Below are 23,193 nucleotides of genomic sequence, written 5' to 3' on the forward strand. Positions count from 1 at the left end.
TTCTGAACGTGGACCTGATTTTTTTTGTATTTTTTATGAATTGAATTTGGAGCACATTGAAGTCTTTTTTTATGCGAGTTTACGTACCGCATAACTCTGAAAATTCACATGAAAAAACCGTATAACTCTAAAAATTCGCATAAAAAAACCGAATAACTCTGAAAATTCGCATAAAAAAGTCGCATAAAAAAACCGCATAAAAAAGACCTCAGTGTATAGACATGATATGAATTTCTAATTTCGTTTCATTAGACTATTTACACTCATTCTTATTTGACCAATTCGAAGCAGCACTTAAATTTTCATCTTCTTACTTTCGTTTTCTTTCTCACAAATCTCACAAGAATTAAATGATGTAGTAATCACATCATATTTGCAACTGATAGATTGGAATGGAATTGTTTTTCGCAATGATATATGTCTGTATAAATTTGTCTGTATAAATTTGTCATGATTACATTTTACTCCGGACCTTTCACAGAAATTTTTTTTAAGTATCGAAGTCCACTATTTACGACTCATTGCCCAGCTGTTAACAATTTTGAGTTTCTACCCACTGAAAATCAGCTATTGCTCACTAGTGGGCTATAGGGACCAGTTTGGGAATCACTGTCTAACATTTCTTAAAAAATCATTAAATCATTAAATTTTGTATTGTAAAAGAATATTTTATCAAATTTTCAAGCCTATCGGAACAAAACTCTGGAAGTTATGAACCTTTATTTTTTCTTGTCTCATACTGCGAAGAGACAAGAGCTCGGCACACAGGCCCAAGAGTTCTGTTTTGATTGATTTGAAAACTTGAAATATCATTCTTGAAATATTTATTATAACGAAACGTTATCAGGGTCATTTCGCCGAAAGTCATTTCGCCGAATGACATTTCGCCGAATGGGCCATTTCGCCGAAAGGGTCATTTTGCCGATTCCTGCAATTGTCTTTATATTATAATTGGAATTGATTTAAAATAAACACAAATGAATCATAATACGTTAACGCCCGTTTTGTTGATCTACAATTGTACTTCTTGAATAAAGATTGATTCATGAACCTAAAAACTGATTTCCCAAGGAATGTTGTTGACTATTAGCCACTAAGCATCAATTCAATTGCATAGGTGTATCTACCAAGCAAGTGCAAGTGGTATTTTTCGTGTACTAAATGAACAAATATCTAATGCGGCTTCGCCACATCGATTTGATTCGTGTGCTGTCCGACCTCGCTACCGCTCGTTCGGACCTAACTAAGGCAAAGAAACCTAGCTTTGAGTAGACCGGGCAAACGAAGCGGTTACAGGTTTGCATGCAAGGGGCCGCCGCTTCCGACGGCGGGTCGGCGGCCACCTCAGCCAGCGTCGGTTACATCAGTTATACAGGAGGCCTTATAACACAACAAATGAATGATTTGATATATTCGAAATGACCCTTTCGGCGAAACGACTTTCGGCGAAATGACCTATTCGGCGAAATGACTTTCGGTGAAATGGCATTCGGCGAAACGACTTTCGGCGAAATGGCTTTCGGCGAAATGACCCGCTCCCCGAAGTACAAAGAAAAAATGTATTTTTTCAAAAGTGTAAAAAATAATTTGTTTCCTTCGATTTTAAAGACAAACTTTAATCGCGTTTTTCTCGAAAGCACGCTTTAAAAATCCGTTTCCACCGTCACTTAAAAACTATTTCAACTATTATTTTCAAATTTTGCACACACTTTCAATCTATAAAATACCCAACCAAAACGTTTTCTTTTTCGATTTTTTTTGTTACTTTGAGGAGGTTTTACAGCTGCAAAATGGCGGATTTTTTCGTGGAAATCGAAATTTTGATTCGAAACAACCACCAAAAATTCAAAAAAAAATTAAAATAAAACGTATTAAAACATAGGCGTTATGATTTCTAAAACGCTACAAATTTTTCGCAGTCGACTAATTTCTTAATATTTTTTCACGAAAAAAATACAAAATGTTGTTCGAATGATGCTTTTGAATAATAGCTCCACAAAATTTTCAAAAATGGTTGCTAAATATTTTTGATCGAGCCCACCAAGTTGAAAATTCAAAAAAAAATTGAATTGATGGATTAACATTTAGTTTTTGTTCATCACATCCAGAGTATTTCAATTGGCAGAATGGTTTCCCCGGATCGGAGAAGGTTGTGAATTAAGAACTATCTTAATTATCTATCTGATGTCACTAGGTTTCGTATTTCGTTATTTTCATATTATCAGTGATTTTTCCAATCTGCTTTTTCGTTGGTCAAAGCATCAAAGCTAAACATTGGACATGTAACCATACAAAGTGTGGTTTAGGCATGTGTGGCCAAAACTGTGTATTTTGCCTAGCTTCCAATTTTTTTTTTTTTTGGTTTAGGCTGAGACAAAACTAGCTGACAGTTTCATACGATCCATTTGTTTTCGAACATAGTTCCACATCATACAAAAAACAGCTAACCTTCAGTAATTCTGATTTTCAAATCACTTCACTTGCAAACGTTGAATAATTTTGACTTCGTGATTGAACCGATTCATAGGTGAAGATTTTGATTAACAATTATCTAATTATCTAACAACAAACAGGGACATCTATATTTAAGATCGTCAAATCTCGAAATTAAGCCATTCTGATAGAATTCTTAACTCCTGCACTTTTTTTTTTCATAAATACGTTTATTTCATAGGCAATATACATAAGTTTTTCTTCGCCGTGGCATCCACAATACATAGTAGTTTAAACCTAATACATTTCGAATATCATATTAGTATGTTGGTACTCATTAGTTAATCTAAACACTGTTTTTATCAAGCGAGTTGCTATTTTAATTACATTAAATAAAATACATTTATTTTGTACATGATCTTATAACTATTTCAGGATTGTTTGTATCAGTTCACCACTTATATTCAATATCCTATAGTTGGCTATTGGTTGAACTCATGGAAGAGAAAACAGTTTAACATAAAATAAAATTTAAATTGGAACTCCAATGGATTTAATGAAATGATAAAGAAGTTTCATGTATGGAAGGTCACGACAAGCAAGAATGTCGCGAACTGGGACATTGGATAGTCTACCTTGGGTACGCAAGGAATTTATTAGTTGAGATCTGACATCACGAAACTCCACGCATGTCCAAACAACATGGTCAATATCGCGGTAACCTTCGCCGCAAGCACAATGATTAGTCTCGGAAAGTCCAATTCGAAGGAGATGTGCATCTAACGTGTAGTGATTGGACATGAGTCTGGACACCACACGAATGAAATCTCTACTCACATCCAGTCCCCTGAACCATGCCTTTGTCGATATTTTAGGAATAATTGAGTGCATCCACCGACCCAGATCATCTTTATCCCAAGAAGCTTGCCAGCTGGCAAGTGTTCTTTGGCGAGACGCGCTATAGAATTCGTTGAAAGCAATCGGTCTCTCATAAATTTCACCCTCAATAGCACCACGTTTGGCTAAAATATCGGCTCTTTCATTGCCTGGAATGGAGCAATGAGCCGGAACCCAAACTATTGTGATTAGATAATTATTATTCAATATGTCGTTCAGACACTGTTTTATTTTACCCAAGAAAAACGGTTCATTTTTGCCAGCAGCGTTTGAGCGAATGGCTTCAATTGCACTCAGACTATCTGTGAAGAGGAAATAATGGTTTGGAGATAATGTGACGATTACATTCAAGCTATAATGAACTGCTGCTAACTCTGCTATATAAACAGATGCAGGTTCTTGAAGCTTGAATGAGGCCGAAACATTATTGTTGAACATACCAAACCCTGTCGCTTCTTCCATTCGCGATCCGTCCGTGTAAAACATTTTCTCAGAGTTAATATGCCTGAACTTACTTGAAAATATTTTTGGGATTTCCATAGAGCGTAGGTGGTCCGGGATTCCACGCACTTCGCGCTGCATGGATGTGTCGAAAAATAAAGTTGAGTCAGGTACATTTAGGAGGCTGACACGGATAGGAATATATCTTGAAGGGTTGATTTCCTGTGACATATGGTTAAAATATACTGTCATGAATTTTGTTTGAGATCGAAGCTCGACTAGTCGTTCGAAATTATTAATTACCATGGGATTCAGCACATCACATCTTATTAGCAGGCGTGATGAAAGCTCCCAAAATCGATCTTTTAATGGAAGAACTCCCGCCAGAACTTCAAGACTCATTGTATGTGTCGAATGCATGCAGCCTAAAGCAATTCGCAAACAACGGTACTGAATTCGCTCAAGTTTGATAATATGAGAATTTGCAGCGGAACGAAAACAAACGCATCCATATTCCATCACTGAAAGTATCGTTGTCTGATACAATTTTATTAGATCTTGCGGATGAGCACCCCACCAAGACCCTGTTATTGTTCGAAGAAAATTTACTCTTTGTTGGCATTTCGTTATCAGATACCTAATGTGTCCTCCCCACGTGCATTTGGAATCAAACCACACCCCGAGGTATTTGAAAGTCAAAACCTGTTCGATTATTCTTCCCATCATATAAAGCTGAAGTTGCGCGGGATCATGCTTTTTTGAAAAGACGACCAGCTCTGTTTTCTCCGCAGAGAATTCGATACCAAGATGGACAGCCCAAACGGACAATTTATCTAAGGTATCTTGCAATGGTTTTTGCAGATCAATAGCTTTGGATCCAGTAACTGAAACCACGCCATCATCTGCCAATTGTCTTAGTGTACATGGGGTTACTAGACAGCTGTCAATGTCATTCACGTAAAAATTATAGAGGAGCGGACTGAGGCATGAGCCTTGCGGGAGACCCATGTAGCTAATTCTGATTGTTGCCAAATCGCCATGTGAAAAATGCATGCGTTTCTCTGACAAAAGGTTGTGCAAATAATTATTTATAACCGCTGGGAGTCCATGTTGGTGGAGCTTGTCTGAAAGAACATCAATGGAAACTGAATCAAATGCTCCTTTAATGTCTAAAAATACAGATGCCATTTGTTGCTTTTGAGCGAAGGCAATTTGGATGTCAGACGAAAGTAATGCAAGGCAATCATTCGTCCCTTTATTTCTACGGAAGCCAAACTGAGTATCTGACAACAAACCGTTCGTCTCGACCCAAGTGTCGAGACGTCGTAGAATAATTTTTTCGAACAATTTTCTGATGCAGGACAACATCGCAATGGGTCTATATGAGTTGTGATTGGAAGCTGGTTTCCCCGGTTTTTGAATGGCGATAACTTTCACTTGTCTCCAGTCAGGTGGAACAATATTTTGCTCAAGAAACTTGTTGAACAATTCCAACAAACGTCTTTTTGCGAGGTCGGGCAGATTCTTCACCAAGTTGAATTTAATTCTGTCCAATCCAGGAGCGTTATTGTTACAAGACATGAGTGCTATGGAAAATTCCATCATTGAAAAGGGGCTATCAATGGAATCATCATTTGAAGAAGACTCCCTAACAATGCTATGCGTAGGAACGGAATCTGGACAAACTTTCCTCGCAAAATCAAATATCCATCGATTCGAGTACTCCTCACTCTCATTTCCTACGTTACGATTCCTCATTCGTCTGGCCGTATTCCAAAGAGTGCTCATTGAGGTTTCTCTTGACAAACCTTCCACAAAATGTCTCCAATAGCTGCATTTCTTAACCCGAAGTATGTTCTTGTACTTGGTTTCTAAGACCAAGAATTTTTCAAAATTCTGAGGAGTTCCTCCTCCTCGTTTTAAAAACGTCTTGAAAGCATTTTGTTTCGCGTGTTTAGCATCTGAGCACTCTTTGTCCCACCAAGGATTTGGAGGTCTTCTGTTAGACGATGGACCAAGAAATCGTTTGGTTTGGGCTTGTTCTGCGGCCTCCAGAATCGAACAAACGAGGAAGTCATATTCTTCAAGTGGGGGAAGCTCTTCCATTGAAGTTAAGACACTTGAAATATTACTTTGGTATTTAATCCAGTCAATATTTTTTGTCAAATCATATGGAATATTAACTGAATTAGCAATGCCTTTGTTACTGCTAATTGAGATGATGATTGGTAAATGATCGCTACCATGTAAATCAGGAAATACTTTCCAGGTGCAATCTAGTCGAATTGAAGTCGAACAAAGAGATAAATCTAATGCACTTGGACGTGCAGGAGGTCTTGGGATCCGTGTCATGCTACCCATATTTAGTACCGTCATGCTAAAATTGTCGCAAATATTATATATTAGAGATGATCTGCTATCATTGTAAACGGAACCCCACATCATTCCGTGCGAATTGAAATCTCCTAAAATCAAACGTGGAGCAGGAAGGGCTTCGACAATTTCATTATGCTGTCGTTGTCCAACTTGAGCTCTTGGAGGAATATATACCGAAGCAATGCAAATGTCCTTTCCTTTAATGTTTATTTGACAAGCAACAACTTCTATACTAGAAGTCGAAGGAATGTTTAATCTATAAAAGGAATAACATTTCTTAATTCCTAAAAGCACTCCACCATACGGGGAGTCTCTGTCGAGACGTATAATGTTAAAGTCATTAAAATTTAAGGCTATGTTTGATGTAAGCCATGTTTCGCACAAAGCAAATACATCACATTTTTGACTATGCAACAAAACTTTAAATGAATCAAGTTTTGGCATGATGCTTCGACAATTCCACTGCAGGACAGTGATTGAATCATTTGCGGCGGATGATAAATTATCCATCAAATGATACAAAACCTGAAAGAGCTGGCCATTGAGCTGATAACTGTTTCAAAAAAGTTCTAGCTATTGGAAGGAATGCTGTTATGATGGTCTTTAGAGGTTCAGAAATATTGAATGCAGCGAAAATCCATTCTACAATTTCCGAAAATTTCAGTAATCCTGTTGGTGAATGTGAAATGGAGCCCACTGGATTATTGTCTTTTCTTGAGCTAGTTCCTGGATTGGTTTGTGAATTTGACAAACCAGGAGGCACAGTTTTTGGTTTTAAATTTGGCTTTTTAGCTTTAACACGGGGATCTTTTTTTGAAGGTATAATTTTAGGTGTCTTTTTTGGTATTTTGTGGTTTGTTAATCTCCTCTTAACAGACCCTTGAGGAGTGACAAACGAGGTATCTTCACTATTTCCGTCAGAGTCAGATTCCTCTGGCTCCGCAAGATTTGAAAAACCGTTTTCGGTTTCCAAAGGGGAGACATGTATGACCGTTTTGAGCATTTCTGCATATGTGCGCTTAGACCGTGCTTTTAAAGAAAGCTTCATTTTGTCTTTACGCAGCTTAAATGCAGCGCACACTGAAAGATCATCATGAGGGCTTTCCCCACAATAAACACATTTTTCAACATCTTTATCGCAAAGATTATCCTTATGAGGCCCTTGACATTTGATACATTTGGACTTATTACTACAGTAAGTAGCTGTATGTCCGAATTTTTTACAGTTCGTGCAATTCATAACATGCGGTACGAAAAGCCGAACAGGAAGACGAATTTTATCGATATAGACATGGCTAGGCAATGCAGATCCGGCAAATGTTACGCGAAACGAATCTGAGGGACGATAAGACTTTTTTCCATCGACAATAGATGCTGAGTACAATTGTTTGCACTCGAGTATCTTAACTCCCTCAAGCATGGAGTTTTTAAAACGGCCAACTCCATTTTTAAGTAAATCATCTGCTGTCAGACTTGCTTCAGTCACAACACCGTCAATTTCTACCTCCTTCGATGGAATGTAAACTCGATATTCAATAGCAAATAATTTACAGGTTACAATATCGTTTGCCTGTTTCAAGTCGTTAACTACAACTCGAATTTTATCTCTATTAACCTTACAGATTTCTTTAACTTCAGAGAAATGTGATGTCAAATCCTTTGTAATTTGCATCAAGTTTAAAATCTTTTCTTTTTTTCGAAGATAGACTATCCATGGCCCAGTGGTACCCTGTGGATAATGTTTAGCCCTCGGAGTATTTAAACTTTTACTAGTATCCGGAATCGGATTCGGATGATCTTCCATGAGATCATCCATTACATTAAATTTTTTTTGTAAATTAATAATACCAAAATAAAAACTTATGTTTAGTAAAATTTCAGATATAAGAAATAAAAAATAAATTAAATTAAATCTACCTTGTAGCTGATGTCTCTGTTCCTTTATCGTGAAGAACGACGTGAAGCTCTTCCAACGATTTCCAATTGGCAGTCTTTTGCTGTTTCCAATTGGCAGTCTTCTGTCGTTTACTGCTATCTCAGTTGCTCTGCCGTCGTTGTGAACACCACTGCACTTGCTGTACCTGACCCCAGGTACAGTGCTTTTGCTCTTGGTGGCGATCAAATGCGATGCTTGCAGTGTAGCACCTCGCGATATATGCCGTCTCTTTTGATCCTACGCAGCGTACAAATTCTGGTACCTGGTAGATCAGCACTGGGTTGCTTTAGCACCTCTGTGCCTTTGCACCCCTTCGTCTTCGCACCTTTATGCGATGGCACCTCTGTGACTCGTCACTTCTATGCTCTCGCACCTCTGTGTCTCTACACCTCTGTGCGTATGAACGGGATGGCCTTCGTTGCTAGCTTTCCAGTCGGGAAACGCCCCGAATATTGCGTTTGCTATGGGCAGTTTAACTACCTGAAGCTTAGAATTGTCTCGGTAGCAGCCGTTAACTCACGAGCCAGTACAATCGAAACACAACCTCTTCGCTTGAATGGTTTTTACTGAATGAACTCCTGCACTTCTCCATCTTTAGCCTATCGTTGACATCCCATATTGCGTTTAAACTTTAAACGTTTCCATGTGAAGCTTAAAAGTTTTTCTCTTAATTGAATTGATTGGCGTCGAAACAAGAATAGCAACGTGTAAAATTTTGCTCGTCCATCAAGAAAATCCAAGCTACTCGCATACAAAGTAGCCTAGATTGATTAATGTGGCAAAACTGGAGGGGTTGGAGTCGAACACCGGAACGTCTGTACAAGCTTTTGTTTCCTTTCCTAAAGCAGTCCACGTGCTCCGTTTTGTTTTGGCTGGAATTATCGACTCGGCATCAGGATTTCATATCGATTAGCAGACTATCTCTACATATTAAAATTTGGGATAATGCAATAGTTCAATCAATTCACGAATGGGTGGTATTTTTTCATGCTTACTTTTATAAACGCTTCACGTAATAAAGTGAATTGATATACTTTTTACACCTGAAACCTGTTTCGCACTGCCAATTTTTTTCGTGTACAAACTGCACATGTCCAATCACTCAATAATTCATATACCGTCGAAGCACCGATGTTCACTCCCCGAAAAATATCGGTTGCAAAGAAACCGTCCTGTGGCCAACATTGGTAGCCGGTACGGTGTCTGCTATAGTAAAAAGACGTACATACACAAAAGTGATGACACACGTATCAGCTTTATGGCTGTTTATTGCACAGCTTCCGTATCAGTTCGTCATGGTTGAATGTGAGCTGCGTACGTTTTTCACGTAATAAAACATCAATTGACTGAAATGCATACTTTAGCACACACGTCAGTTTATTACTTGCGGTGGATATGGAATGGAACATTTGAGGACAACTTATTAATTGAAAAGCAGTAAACATTTTAATCGTTTGCGTAGAATGAAGAATCAGAAATTGAATACTCTCTTAAAGTGTTTTCCAATTAGAATTCGGCTGCATGAACCCAGGTTCGAATGTTTTGATTTAGAAAAAATATTTGTGTTGAGTTCTAAAGATTAGGTACTTTCATAGAAGCAAATTGCATAATTATTCTGAAGGCGTGCGGATAAAGTCATGTACATATTTGGAATTACCGCATCCTCTGTCGCACTCAACGAATCTTAGTTGTCTGAAAAAGATTACTAGGAGTCATTTATCAGTGTTTTGCCTTTCTCATATAGGAAGGTTATGCAATCGCTGTGAAAAACAAAAAAAAATCTTTAAAATGTATGCATTTTTTGGCTGGATAAATCAACATAAAAAAAGTTTCGCCCTTTCTCAATTTTTTTCCTCGCGTTTTTGTGTGAAATTAGCTTAGTTTCCGCGGCTAAGGAGTGTATCGATAAGTAGTTAGCAACATTCAAACAGCTACTCTAAAACGGCTTAATATTTTGCAGCGTGTTTTGCAGTGACATGTTTGTTAACATGTCAATAACAGCTCGATTGGTTTCGGTACGGTTTATTGTTTCAATGATGAGTCGAATTGATCCGGAAACGCGAAAGAAAATTCTGCACACTTGGTGCTCAGAAAGTGGTGTCACGTACAACGAAATTTCTAAACGGGTGAAAATGCACCACACCAGTGTCAAAAATATTATCGAGAAGTTCGGTAAGACCCTTTCCATGAAGGATTTGCCCCGATCCGGTAAGAAAACGGGTCCCAGCCAGCCCGGCCGGGACTTAAAAGTGATTGAGTACATCAGGAAAAACCAATCGGCGTCGACGCGGGATTTGGCCAAGCAATTCAACACCAGCATCGGGATGATTCAACGGATCAAAGTTCGGAACTCCCTAAAAACACACAAGAAACAGAAGGTGCCGAAAAAGTCCCTGGTACAGCAAGTTCAGGCCAAAACAAGAGCGCGAAAACTGTATAACCGGATTCTACAGAATAAAGACGGATGCATCCTGATCGACGACGAAACCTACGCCAAGGAAGACTCTCGATCGCTGCCCGGACCGCAATATTATACGAAATCGGTGTACCAGGACCTGGATGACGCTGACACCACGGTGGCGATGGAAAAGTTTGGGCAGAAGGTGTTGGTCTGGCAAGCAATTTGTACCTGTGGTTTGCGGTCGTCGATTTTCTTCACGAAGGGCACAATTAACGCCAAGGTGTACGAGGATGAATGTTCGAAGAAGAGAATGTTGCCACTGTACAGAAAGCATAAGGCTCCTCCTCTCTTCTGACCGGATTTGGCTTCATCCCACTACGCCAACTCCGTTCTACAGTGGTTGTCAAAAAATAATGTACAATTCGTGGAAAAGGACATCAATCCACCGAACTGCCCGGATCTTCGGCCAATTGAAAGGTATTGGGAAATTGTCAAGCGGCACTTTCGGAAGGAAGGTACAGTGTCCCAAAACATGCAGGAGTTCAAAAAACTGGACAGCTGCCACCAAGAAAGTCACAAAAGTAACTGTGCAGAATTTAATGAAGAATGTCAAGTCCAAAGTGCGAGCGTTTCACAGAAACTAGGATTTTCTTCAATATAATCAGTGAAATGCATAAAAAAGTAATTTTTCTACAATATATCGAAAACTGATGTCAAAATATGTTTTTTTTCGCTTTTTTATTCAATAATCAATGTTGCTAACTACTTTTCGATACACTCCTTAAGACAAATCTACGGGTAATTTCGTCGTTCCATTTACTTTCGATTACTTAGACTCGATAGTTTTACACGGAACGACCGAAATCAGCATTTTCGCGAAAAATTTAGTTGATTTGCTGATTTTAGTTAGTTATTTTTTGAGACAACTAAAAAAATCTTACTTTTGCTGATTTAGATTTTTTATTCTCATTCCCTTAATAATAATAAAATATTTGTTGAAATGACTATTTTTTTTAGTTGAATTCACAAATTAAACGTGCTGTCATTTCTTAGCTAAGGCACATTTCATTTCCATTCAACTAATTTTTTAGTTGAATTAAAGAAATATAATGTTGTTTTCAACCAATATGAATGGTTGAATTGGCTTCTGCAATCTGCAGCTATATGGCGCCCTGTCACCGAAACGGTAACACCGTAATGACTACTAGCCACTAGATGGCACACTACTGCCGAAAAAATTTCAGACGCGGTTGTCTTTTCTATATTGGCAGGTATAAATACGATGTTGTATTGGAGAAAAAGACATAAACGAAACGTAAACATCGTTTTGAATTTTTTTCTTCTTAATCACTGTTTTCTTCATTCTCACTGAAAACTTTGAGCACTCGGAAAACAAAAACCGAATACAAATAGTACACCGGACGGCGCAGCTCGGAAGGTTTGAAGATACAAAAAAACTTCATCACAATTAGAGTGAAACATTCGAAATTCACTTCACTGTTCCGCGTAAAAACATTATTACGCACAATCGCTTCAAGTGCGCACAAATTCTGAATAAATACGATTTCCACTAACAGTTTACGACATTTTTACATTTCGGTTTAGAAATTTAAATAAAGATATATCGAACACATGCGAAAAACATCAAAACAATTTTCAAGCAGTTTCAATAAGATTGTCCTTTTCAGCTTTTTAATGGATTGTTTTGCTTTGACACTTCTCATGAGTTTTTGGCTAATAAACTTGTTAATAATACCCATTTCAGTTTTGGTTTCTTTGTGCTGTCCTTCAGTAATGATGGTGATAGATAAATAGAAACAAATTTTCTGATTTTAATAACAAAAGTAGTTGTCAATGAGAATTTCGTGTTGGATTGAAATATTTCTGGTTTGTGTCCAGGATATTCACCAACTAAACACATTCTCTAAAAATAAGAGTTTTTTCAGCAAAGTAAATTCTCAATTTTAACTAATTTTATAGTTATTTTGGAAATTTTGTTGTTAAAATCAACTAATTCAAAATCAGTAATACGAATTAGGCGCAGAGCTAATTTCGGTAGTTCCGTGTACTTTCGTAAGATTCGCCCATTTTTGGAAAACAGCTGATTTCACTTCAAAGGACAATTTACTTGTTTAAACTTGCAAAATAACTTTTCTCCGCTGACACTAAGTGTAAACTAAAATAAAAATTATTTTTGTGAACAAAATTTTGTTTGTTTTTTGCCTTTCTCATATAGAAAGGTTATGCAATCACTGTGAAAACCGAATTTTGAACCGAGACCCGGAGGGCCGAGTGTCATATACCATTCGACTCAGTTCGTCGAGTACGCAAAATGTCTGTATGTGTGTTTGTGTGTATGAGTGTGTGTATGTATGTATGTGACATTTTTTGCACTCACTTTTCTCAGAGATGGCTGAACCGATTCTCACAAACTTAGATTCAATTATCCCATACAAAATTCTTGTTGATTCTGGGTTTAGATGAACGACCGAAGATTGTAGCCATAGACTCAAAAATCTCAGTCACTTTTCGAACCAACTTCGATTATACCGGTTTCGGAAGTACCTCTTTTCGTTTCCTCAGAGATGGCCTAACCGATCTGAGTACTGTTTCTCTTTCTAAGTTAAACTAGTTTATGGACAAACCTTTTTTTTCCAAGAATCAGAGAAAATTATGTTGAAAAATACCATCACTAGGTGGATTAAAACAAGTTTTTTCCAAAGAAGATTCATTCAGAGATGCTGGAGATAATAGATTCTTCGATGAATAGTCCTAAACTTTTAATGCAGCATCGTTGCACTTTTAAAAAAAACTCATATTTTCTATCCAACGATAAAGTGAAGATCATATATAAATGATATTGTTCATAATCGTAAACTTTTAAACTCAAATTGTATATTCTCTATATTTAACTAAACTGTTCTCTCTATTTCCCAGGTATCCTCATTGCCGGAGTCACGCTCATCACTGAAATGTGCGAGAAAAGTCAAGATACGCTAACACATTTTAAAAAGGTAATTTTCATTATGGTTTTCTTCCGTTTGGATTTCCTCTTCGTATTTGTTTCCATTTCAAATGTCAGCAGATTTTTACAGTTGTGTTAAAGTTTCTCGATAGTCATGGTGACGTTTTAACACCAACAAGTTTTGTGTTTCACAAATATTAGGATTCGTTTATTTCTTCATTTGTTTTTTTTCTTGCGGATGACATAAATTACATTTTCATTCCAGACACAATAGCCCACCTGTTTAGCGCTAGTTCTTTGTAGGATCTATATTAGAAAATATAGATCAAATGTTTAATAATAGTTAAAAATATTACAATGGTTAGAATATTTTTAGTCAGATCAGAATAGTTTGGAGAATGGTTTGTTTTCTGTCTAAGTATTGTGAATGTTTAAAAAAAACAGCTCAGTATTGCTATTGTAGTGCTGAGTTTGATATGTAGTAGTTAAAATGATAGTTCTACGTTCTACCAATTTATACACTCCACAAGTAACATCCAATGTGTATATTTCCATGTTTTTTTTTGTTTTTACTTCATTATTGTTCTATTACTATTGTATAATAAATATTGAAAACAGTGCTGTATCTAGTTTAGAATATGTTAAATATTTTTAGAATAATCATTATTTTTCAATTATGCTCGATTATCCGACCAAACTACACCAGTAGCAGTAAAATCTAAAACTTAACGTTTTTCTTGGTGTACTACCTTACCTATATTTTATTGCTTGCCAGGATAGTGGAAACCAAGAGGTAATGCCGTCCCCCTCTCTCCCACTTCCATCAAGATAAATGACATAAAACAATCAGTCGGCTCCAAATTCGTTTCCAACTTTTTAAAACAATCTCCATCCCAATTCGGAAAAGTACTCCATTCCATCCTGTATTGCCATTAGGAAAAACAAATTCGCTTCCACCATCGTCCAAAGCTACGTGTTTTGATGGAAAGTCCGCGACGAAGCACGAAAAAAATCGTGTCGCTCCGGAACCTCTCCCCTCTGATCATCTCTTGCTGATTAGTAGTGCATCTGCCAAATCTCTACATGTTAAATTTGCTGTAAAACTCAAGTGTTGTGGTCTACTAAATCGTTATTTCCATTTCTTGTTACCTCAATGTTTCCGTTTCATCGGTGAAATCGTGTGCTTCTGATTGATGCTCAAGTTGCTTCATCTAAATAAAACAGTTGAACAAAATAATCGGCATGCTATATATGACGTACATGGAAAACTCATTTATTCTACAAATGTTCGTGCTAAGCTAGTTTGTGTTTGTCAACCATTTAAATTTTTGTTTCCGAAATTCATGCATTCAAAAATCATCCTTTTCATGTTTGTTCACGAATGTTCAGTACAGTTTCATTTTCGGTGGTTTATGTCAAACAATCAGTAGATGAATTCGCAAAAATAACGTAATAGTAATCGATATCTGGTATTTATCAGGAGTTGGAATTATTCCTCAGCGTGTTTCTGCAAAACTTGATAATATACCACTTATGATCAAAAAAGAACCGGAATTTTTTTAAAAAACGCTAAATTTCAATTTTTAATCAGTTTTTTTATTATCGCCTTCAAAGTACTCTCCTCCTGCGGCAATACATGCATGCCAACGCTTGATCCAATTTTCCATACAAGTTTTATAGGCCGCCGAAGGTATGGCCTTTGGTTCACACGGCGAATTCTCTTTTATGATCTCTATGGTCTCAAAACGCGTTCCCCGCAATGGCAATTTGAGTCTGGGGAAGAGAAAAAAGTCACACGGGGCCATATCTGGAGAGTACGGTGCTTGGTTGATGATATTGGTTGAGTTTTTTCCAAAAATCATCTCTTTGGCCACATCAACACGACGCTGTTTTTGAATGAAATTCAGCTTTTTTGGCACCAGCCGAGAAGCGACGCGTTTCAAACCCAAAACATCAGTTAAAATGTGTTCGGCTGTTCCATAAGAGATGCCCAACAACACAGCAATCTCTATAATCGGTACAGAACGATTTTGCAACACGATTTGCTTCGCCGATTCAATGTTTTCTTCAGTAACAGATGTTGTTGGGCGGCCAGGGATCTCATCATGATCCGACCACCTTTGAAGCGTTTATACCACTCGTATGCCTGTGTTTCTCCTAGACACGATTCATCAAAGGCCTTTTCTAACATTTTCAACGTTTCGGAACACTTAAATCCATTTGCAACACAAAATTTGATGCACGCACGTTGTTCTAAATTTTCATCCATTATAAAAATCGCCACACGAAAATTTTTCAACTTCTTTGTATAGACGCCAAACAAAAACTAATCGTACGATATGCGTCAAAATTTGACAGAATGTGTATAAAAGTGTTGCCAACGTTGAGAGAATAAAAGTTTACCGATTGGACAAGCGCGGGAATTTTAAAATGAAAATTCCGGTTCTTTTTTGATCATAAGGTATAGTTGGAATTTCGCCATTGCAACATATTTTCAACCACACTATTAAATAACGCGCTTGACGGTTTGTTGTTACTGATGTTTGTAAAAGAACCTCACCACAACATCCAGTTCCGTCTAACGTACTAGAAGAAATAAACGATTTTCGATCAAAGTTTTCCTTTTATACTCGTCCAGTAGACTATATGTGCCTGACTACCGACATTTTGGTTTAATGATTATTTTCACTATTTAAATGAGATATTTATTGTGTATAAAAATTTGCTTTCGCCCCACTTTGCCCCATGAATACTGATAGCGACCGCCGCGATTTGAACCGAGAATCATAGGATCGCAAAGTACGTCTGTTAATCGACTGAGCCACAGAAGCATGTAGCATGTTTGGATGTATGGTACCGGGCGTGAGACGGCCAAGATATAGACCATGTTCGATGTACGTTCTATCATGCCTAACCATGTTTTAGAGCTGTGTCTATCACAAGGCACAGGGTGACGAAATAGTATCGCGTATGCACGGAATGCAAAAGAACGCAGGTTCGAGTGTATCTTTTTTTCAAAAAAATTGTATTTTCTCAAAGTTTTTTAATCATTTGGCTTCTCCAATATATGTTTCCACTTAGTCATTGCAAAAAAAAAAACTCAATTTACAGTGTTTATTATATCTCGATTTGTTTATGTTTTTGTGCCATTGTTAGTAGAAAAAAAAATTTTTTCAAAGGAAACCGATCTTACGATCTCACCAGTATCCTGTACTCGAAGTTCGTCCGGTACAACAATCACAAGCAATTTCCATAATGTTTGAATCTGAGATCGCCGACAATGATGTGTGCAGATGGCGCTTTGGTCGGCAATGATCGTTTACTTCTGGGTGACAAATTCCCAGCAACGGACACTTGTAAATTTTGAAGTTTTGTGACACAAAATTGTACAAGAAATAAAACTTTGAACACTATTCAACAGAGCATCACTTGCCAATGCATCACTTTTATATAAAAAAAAAAAAAGAACGACTCCGACACCAAAAAAATCATGAATTCGAAAGGCGAAAACCGAGAGTTATTGTACGGATGACATAACCCGAGCATAATACGAAGCGATAAATCAAAACACAACAAAACAAACGGGGGAGGTTTCATTTAAAATTGTTTACTATACAGTTATAAAACCACACCAGAAAAACTTAATTTACCAAAACAAACGCGAATTTTCCTGACGAGATCGGTAGGCTGAAGAACAACAAACCAGCAAACTATTCCAAACTATGTTGCAACAATAGCACTAATACGTTTCTTCATAACATAATTGCAGTAATGTTTCTTCATAACATAATTGTTTACGAAATAGTTATTTAAGTTTCCATGCTATATTTATGTCCTAAGGAGTGTATCGAAAATAAGCTATCCACAAATTTTTCTTTCAAATTATGATAAAAAACGATATTTTATTCAAACTTAAAATTGATCCTTTATTGTGCGAGGGTAAACTTGAGCATAATGAAAACCGGATGAAATTTAAGTTATTCCTTAACGAGTTTTCGAACTTTTGATCGAACGCTCTTCATCAAGTTCCGGACAAGTGTTGCATCGCATTTTTGGACGCTTGAGTCCAAACTTTTTTGAACTCCTGCATATTCCCAGCTGCCTAACCAGTCTTCTTGAAGACCCTCTTCACGATTGCCCAGTAACGTTCGATGGGTCGAAGCTGAGGGCAATTTGGTGGATTGATATTTTTCTCAACGAAATTTATACCCTTTTCCGCAAGCCAATTGAGAGTGATTTTGGCATAGTGAGCCGACACTAAATCCGGTCAAAATAGTGGAGGTGTACTATGCTTCTTATATAAAGGCAGCAATCTCTTCTGGAGACACTCAGATCGATAGATTCCTGCCTTTATAGTTCCGGTAGTGTAAAAAATGGTTGACTTCAAACCACAGGAACATATTGCTTGCCGCACCAGTACCTTTCGACCGAATTTCTCCACTTAAATCGACCTGTCCGCATCGCTCACTCCCTCCTTAACGACGACAGTAAAGTATTGTGGACCTGGAAGGGTTTTTGAGTCCTCTTTTACATAAGTCTCATCGTCCATCAAAACGCATGCATCCGGACCCTGCAAAAGACGCGAATACAATTTCCGGGTCCTTGTTGCTGCTTGCTTCTTCTGTTTTACACTTTGTTTCGAGATTTCCTGCTTCTTGTAGGTCTTTAGGTGATTTCGCCTTGATACGCTGGACCATTCCGACACTCGTTCCTGCTGTTTGGGCCAAATCACGTATTGACATTGATTTGTTCTTCATGATTAGAGATACAACTTTCTGGTCCAGTTTTGGGTTGGAAGAACCGGGTTTTCTGCCTCTTCCTGGTAGCTCATCCTAAGGAAATGTTCCCCAAACTTATTAATGATGTTTTCAACAATGGCATGATGAATTCTAAACCGCTTCGCCAATTTCTGCATAGTAATACCCTTCTCACTTAGCCATGTGTCCAGAACCTTAATTTTCACTTCCTTTTCAATACGCTACATTTTAAAAATGCAGAATTTCAACCGCACAAACAAGTAACCATACGAAAGCTGACAGCCAAACGCACAGCATGCTGTGATCTGAGCATAAAAAAACCATCACAAATACATGCGTACAACACAAATGTATGTGGATAGCTTATTTTCGATACACTCCTTACTGAACTAACTATCATTTATTGGTTATTTATTTCAAGCAAATATTTAATCACAGGAATGTTTTTACCTGCTCGTTCATTTGACGCTGCAAAAACCATTATGAATACATAAGCGTATGTGGAAATCGTTACTGTGAATTTATATAGCAGTATCATAGATATTACAACATTATAATATGCAATTTGTGCACTTACAGCTTTGCAATTTGTGCACAGATAGCTTTTGGTTGGTTTTCGCAACGTAATGATAAAGAAAATGCAGCGTAGAAAACTTTTTGTTGACTTGGATTGTTCGAACACGTTATGGAGTTGCTAAAAAAACGTATAAAACATTATTTAAAACAATATTTATGTCTCTTTCATATAGAAAGGTTATGCACTGTGAAAACCAACTTTTGAATCGAGGCCCGCAGGCCGTCGATTCAGTTCGTCGATTATTTGGATCCGACTCACGAGTTCACCATCTTTTCTCGAAGATGGCTTAATCGATTTTCACATACTAAGATTCAAATGAATAGTCATGTGATCTCATACAAAATTCCTGAATTTTGTTTCGATCTGACTTCCGGTTCTGTAACTATGGGGTAAAATGTGCAACAAATGAAAATATGCATTCCTTCTGGCGTGATCGATTTTCACAAACTTAGATTAAAATGAGAGGTCTTATAATCCTTTACAAAACTACCGAATTTCACCTGAATCCGACTTCTGATTCCGGAATTATAGGGTGATTAGTGTAAAAATTCCAATTTCAAATTACTTACTCATTTTTCTTAGAGATGACGTTACCGGCCTCAAATTTACTTCAATCGCTAGTCATTATCAGTAGACGGCCAAGCAAACCTATTTCGGCTATCTTGGTTCCCATTTTCCGGTTCCGGAGGCACCAGAAATTGCGGTCATATTTTTCCAAATGGATCTCGCTCACTTTGCTCAGCGATGCTTTTAGCTATTTTAACAAGCTTGGATCTTTAGAAATCCCAAACATTGATTCTGGATTCATATGATGCTTACAATGTCGTTGACAACTGTGTTTTATCTAGTTTACTTGATAATTATTTTCATGTTATGAAGAGATAAGTTCTTTCACCTTTCACTGAAACTTAAGGACAACTTATTTCTGAGTGATCTGTAATATGTCGCTAGTCACTAGTCAAAACTGCGCTTTTTCAGTCACGCTCAAATTTTTTGCTGCAAACTAGTTACAAATAAGTTACCGTAACAGTCATTATTACTTGAGAAAGTACTTTCGCGATTTGTTCTTCCATTAAAACCTACAGTAAGGAAGGAAGCATTTCAGTTTTATTCATATTCACGTCAAGCCGATTATGTCTTGAACATTACCCATCCGCCTTTTGCATACTCGGTAATGTTTCTTTATTTGTTTCATTCACATTGATGTTTCTTTAGGTGATGAGTGCTTCAAACTAAAACCTCTTTTGCACCACTGCAGTGACTGAGATGTTCTACAGTGATTCTAGAAATATTTGACATGAATCTCCATTGAGTCCAATGTCAGCCATTATTTTTATTCGGATTTAGTTAAAGATATAGTTTTTGAATCGGTCGGTACGCTTAGTTTGTGTTAGCTCTTGAACCTAGGGGAAACGAAAGAGAAATGATTCCAACCCTCGATATTTATGATGTCGATTGGCGTATTTATTCCAGAACTTCTATCGTTACTACTGTGCATAATATGTAAGAACTTCCGAACACAGGAAACAGATATTCAACATATGCAATTTGGTATAGATATTTTTTTTTCATCTGTGATATCTGTTTTCTGTATTCCAGAAATATTGGATGCTAAAAAAATCCTCCGTTTTCGAATAACATTCCAATCAACAAAATAGAAAGTGCTGCCCAACGAATCGATCAAATGAATGAAGATTTTTTTTATTTGGAATGACTTTCTGAAACTGGCAGTATTGTTGTTTAATTTTCATGAATAAAAATGTTCAGTACGGGTTGCATTCTGTGTTTGTGCATTTTGCATATCAGTGCTTATTCAGCGACCGGTCCCGTTTGGATTCGGGGATGCAGCTGATATCATATAGAACTCTTTTTTTCGTACAAAAACCTCGCAGCAATAAAATTGGCATTTCGAGATTCTACTTCCGTTAGAGGAGGAGCTGCACAAAAAAAAAGAAGAGTTAATTGTAACTTTATGCGGTGCATGATTTTTGCAACGGTTCGACCAGGCATGTGAAATGAATGCCAGCCTAGTATTGTAGCCTGCCTCATGCGAATTTCAGCCACATTCTGATAACGGGTGGCGAAACCCTTTCACGTGATTATGGCTTATTGCAGCGTATCTTTCTGGTTGTATCCGTTTCGCCCGTAAGTTATTTTCATTAATTATAGGTATCGGAATGTCCCCTAGTCTTTTACGCTTTTGCTTTTCTTTGACACATTTCTTTTCCAATGGCTTCCGATGGCAGAAAAAGTGCTACGCCGAGAGGCTGCATAAATTGCATCACAATGAAGCCACTTTTCGCTTCCTTTGTTGTCACTGTTTTTTTTTCTTTTTTCGTTCGCAACAAGGCTTGCCAACTCATTTCCGTTTCGCCTGAGCCTTTCAGTCACCCCAATTTTCATTCCTCATCATGCGATCACAAAACCAAGTTGCCATATACTGAAAATGAACAACATAGACCAATCCATATGGACAGAAAAGTTACGAGACACGTTTTCAGTGTTCCATCAAAGCTAACAAAAACAATCAGAAAAAGAGATCCAGTGCCTTTTTAACAATAATTTTACTTCCCGTCCTGCTTTCTTCTTCTTCTTCTTCTTCTGCTCTCTACTCATCCAACATCGTCCAATACAGATTGTCCCCAACTTGTTGCGAATCCTGAAGAACCTGATACTGGCCGGATACTCACCTGAGCATGATGTCAGTGGTGTGAGTGACCCGTTTTTGCAGGTAAATGCTGAAGGTTACAGAAGAAACCAACCGATAAATAATTGTTGGTGATTTTTGCTGTTCTTTTTTTTATCTTTTTCATCGTAACTAATAGGTCAAAATACTTCGACTATTGAGAATACTTGGACATAACGATCCGGATGCTTCCGAGGCGATGAACGATATTTTGGCACAGGTTGCCACCAACACCGAGACGAGTAAGAACGTCGGTAACACGATTCTTTACGAGACGGTGCTTTCGATAATGGATATCAAGTAAGTGTTGTTTGTTTTATATACTTTATAGCTAACTCGGCAGAAATTATTATTTATCTGCCATTGAATCTATTTCCAGTAGAAATGATCTCTCATGATTTGTTTTCTTCTGAACGTTTGGCTACACGACATTTTTCAAATTCGATTCAAAATTAGTTTTTTTTTATCAAATTAGTTGGTATATAAAAATAAAATTGTTCCAGTATACGAATATAGTATAGGAGGAATTGAAAAACGCATGAGAATTTACCTTTTCAAAGATTAGTCTTTCGATTTAATGAAGTCATTGTCAACGTAGATTAAATAAATTGCTTCACGACTTATAGACAAGGACAACTAATTCAAACGGATTTCATTAAATACATTTCTTACGATACGATACAAGATTGTCATGTTTCGTTTCTGGAACCGACTCGAGATTCACATAACTCTGATTCGGGAACAATCACATGATGTCAGATGGGGTGGGATGTTTACTTTAACTTGACTATGCAGATCCTGATTGCACTGCTGTCATAGTCGTTCATGAATTCCATGTACTTTTTGCTGCCTCTAAGTTCGTCCTGCTCCAACAATGTTTCAAAGCTGTTCATATGCTTCGGTAAGTTGATCGAAAGTTGGATTTGTCTTTTGAGCAATGAAAAAGAACAAGTTTCACTGCCGAACTTAAAGTTTAACTAGCCGACCTTGTACTATCACGTAATGTAGTTTTTAATTGAACGACCCTCAGAGTACACTACAAATGCACAGAAAAAAAATGCAACGAGTCGATTTCCCTCAAACTTTGCTGTTGAACCTAGTTTCAACTTTTAAACGCGATAAAGACTACGAGAAAGTAAATAAAAGTGGCAAGAACTGTTCTCTGAACAGTCCTGGCACGTTATACATATTATGAAAGACTGCAGAGTCGTAGTGAGCGTTTCTGGCGCCCGAGGAGAACTCGAGAAAATATTTGCCCCAACCAATTTTCTAATCAACACCATCAAAACGAACTGACATTATTTTTTTCTGTAAGGTTATCCTAAGTAATATCTGTGATTTTATTAAATTATTCATTTCAGCTTCAGCTACATTGAGTCAAAACTTGTGCGGGCGTTCTACAAATGAAACATAAAAATCAATCGGTATCTCCTTCTTTTTGCATTTAAAAAATTTATTTGATGTCAATAAATGCTACAGTAGAACATCAGAATGATGGATATGAAATTTCCCTTATTGCAAATTAAGCCTAAACTGAAAAGTACTAAATTCTATAGCCCACATTTAATATTTTTTTTAGTTCTTTATTTAATCGATGAAGGCAGTTCGAAAGATACCGAATATAAAATAATGTGCGATTTTGTACACAACACAATATGCACAAATTCATCCTATGTTGTTAGTGCTTGCTGGTCAATGACAATCGAACGATCTTTTCATATAGC

At 37.2% G+C, this 23,193-nt stretch overlaps 1 protein-coding gene across 10 annotated transcripts in view; it reads left to right on the top strand.

Moving 5' to 3' along the window:
• The window catches only part of LOC131431488 (AP-1 complex subunit gamma-1), a 65,293-nt gene that overhangs the window by 32,700 nt on the left and 9,400 nt on the right, over nucleotides 1-23,193 (top strand). For 7 of the 10 annotated variants that reach the window (XR_009229682.1, XM_058597235.1, XM_058597229.1 and 4 more), the window contains exons 6-9: nucleotides 13,422-13,498; nucleotides 14,225-14,242; nucleotides 21,419-21,514; nucleotides 21,609-21,769. Coding sequence is in view for 9 of the 10 variants with exons in the window: in XM_058597235.1 (XP_058453218.1) it covers nucleotides 13,422-13,498; nucleotides 14,225-14,242; nucleotides 21,419-21,514; nucleotides 21,609-21,769 (352 nt within the window). In the remaining variant the exon portion in view is untranslated. The remainder of the gene's footprint in view (nucleotides 1-13,421; nucleotides 13,499-14,224; nucleotides 14,243-21,418; nucleotides 21,515-21,608; nucleotides 21,770-23,193) is intronic. The other 3 variants (XM_058597233.1, XM_058597237.1, XM_058597238.1) reach the window with 1 other exon arrangement.

Source organism: Malaya genurostris, chromosome 2 (assembly GCF_030247185.1).
Source record: "Malaya genurostris strain Urasoe2022 chromosome 2, Malgen_1.1, whole genome shotgun sequence".
In the NCBI taxonomy this organism is placed as follows: Eukaryota; Metazoa; Arthropoda; class Insecta; order Diptera; family Culicidae; genus Malaya; species Malaya genurostris.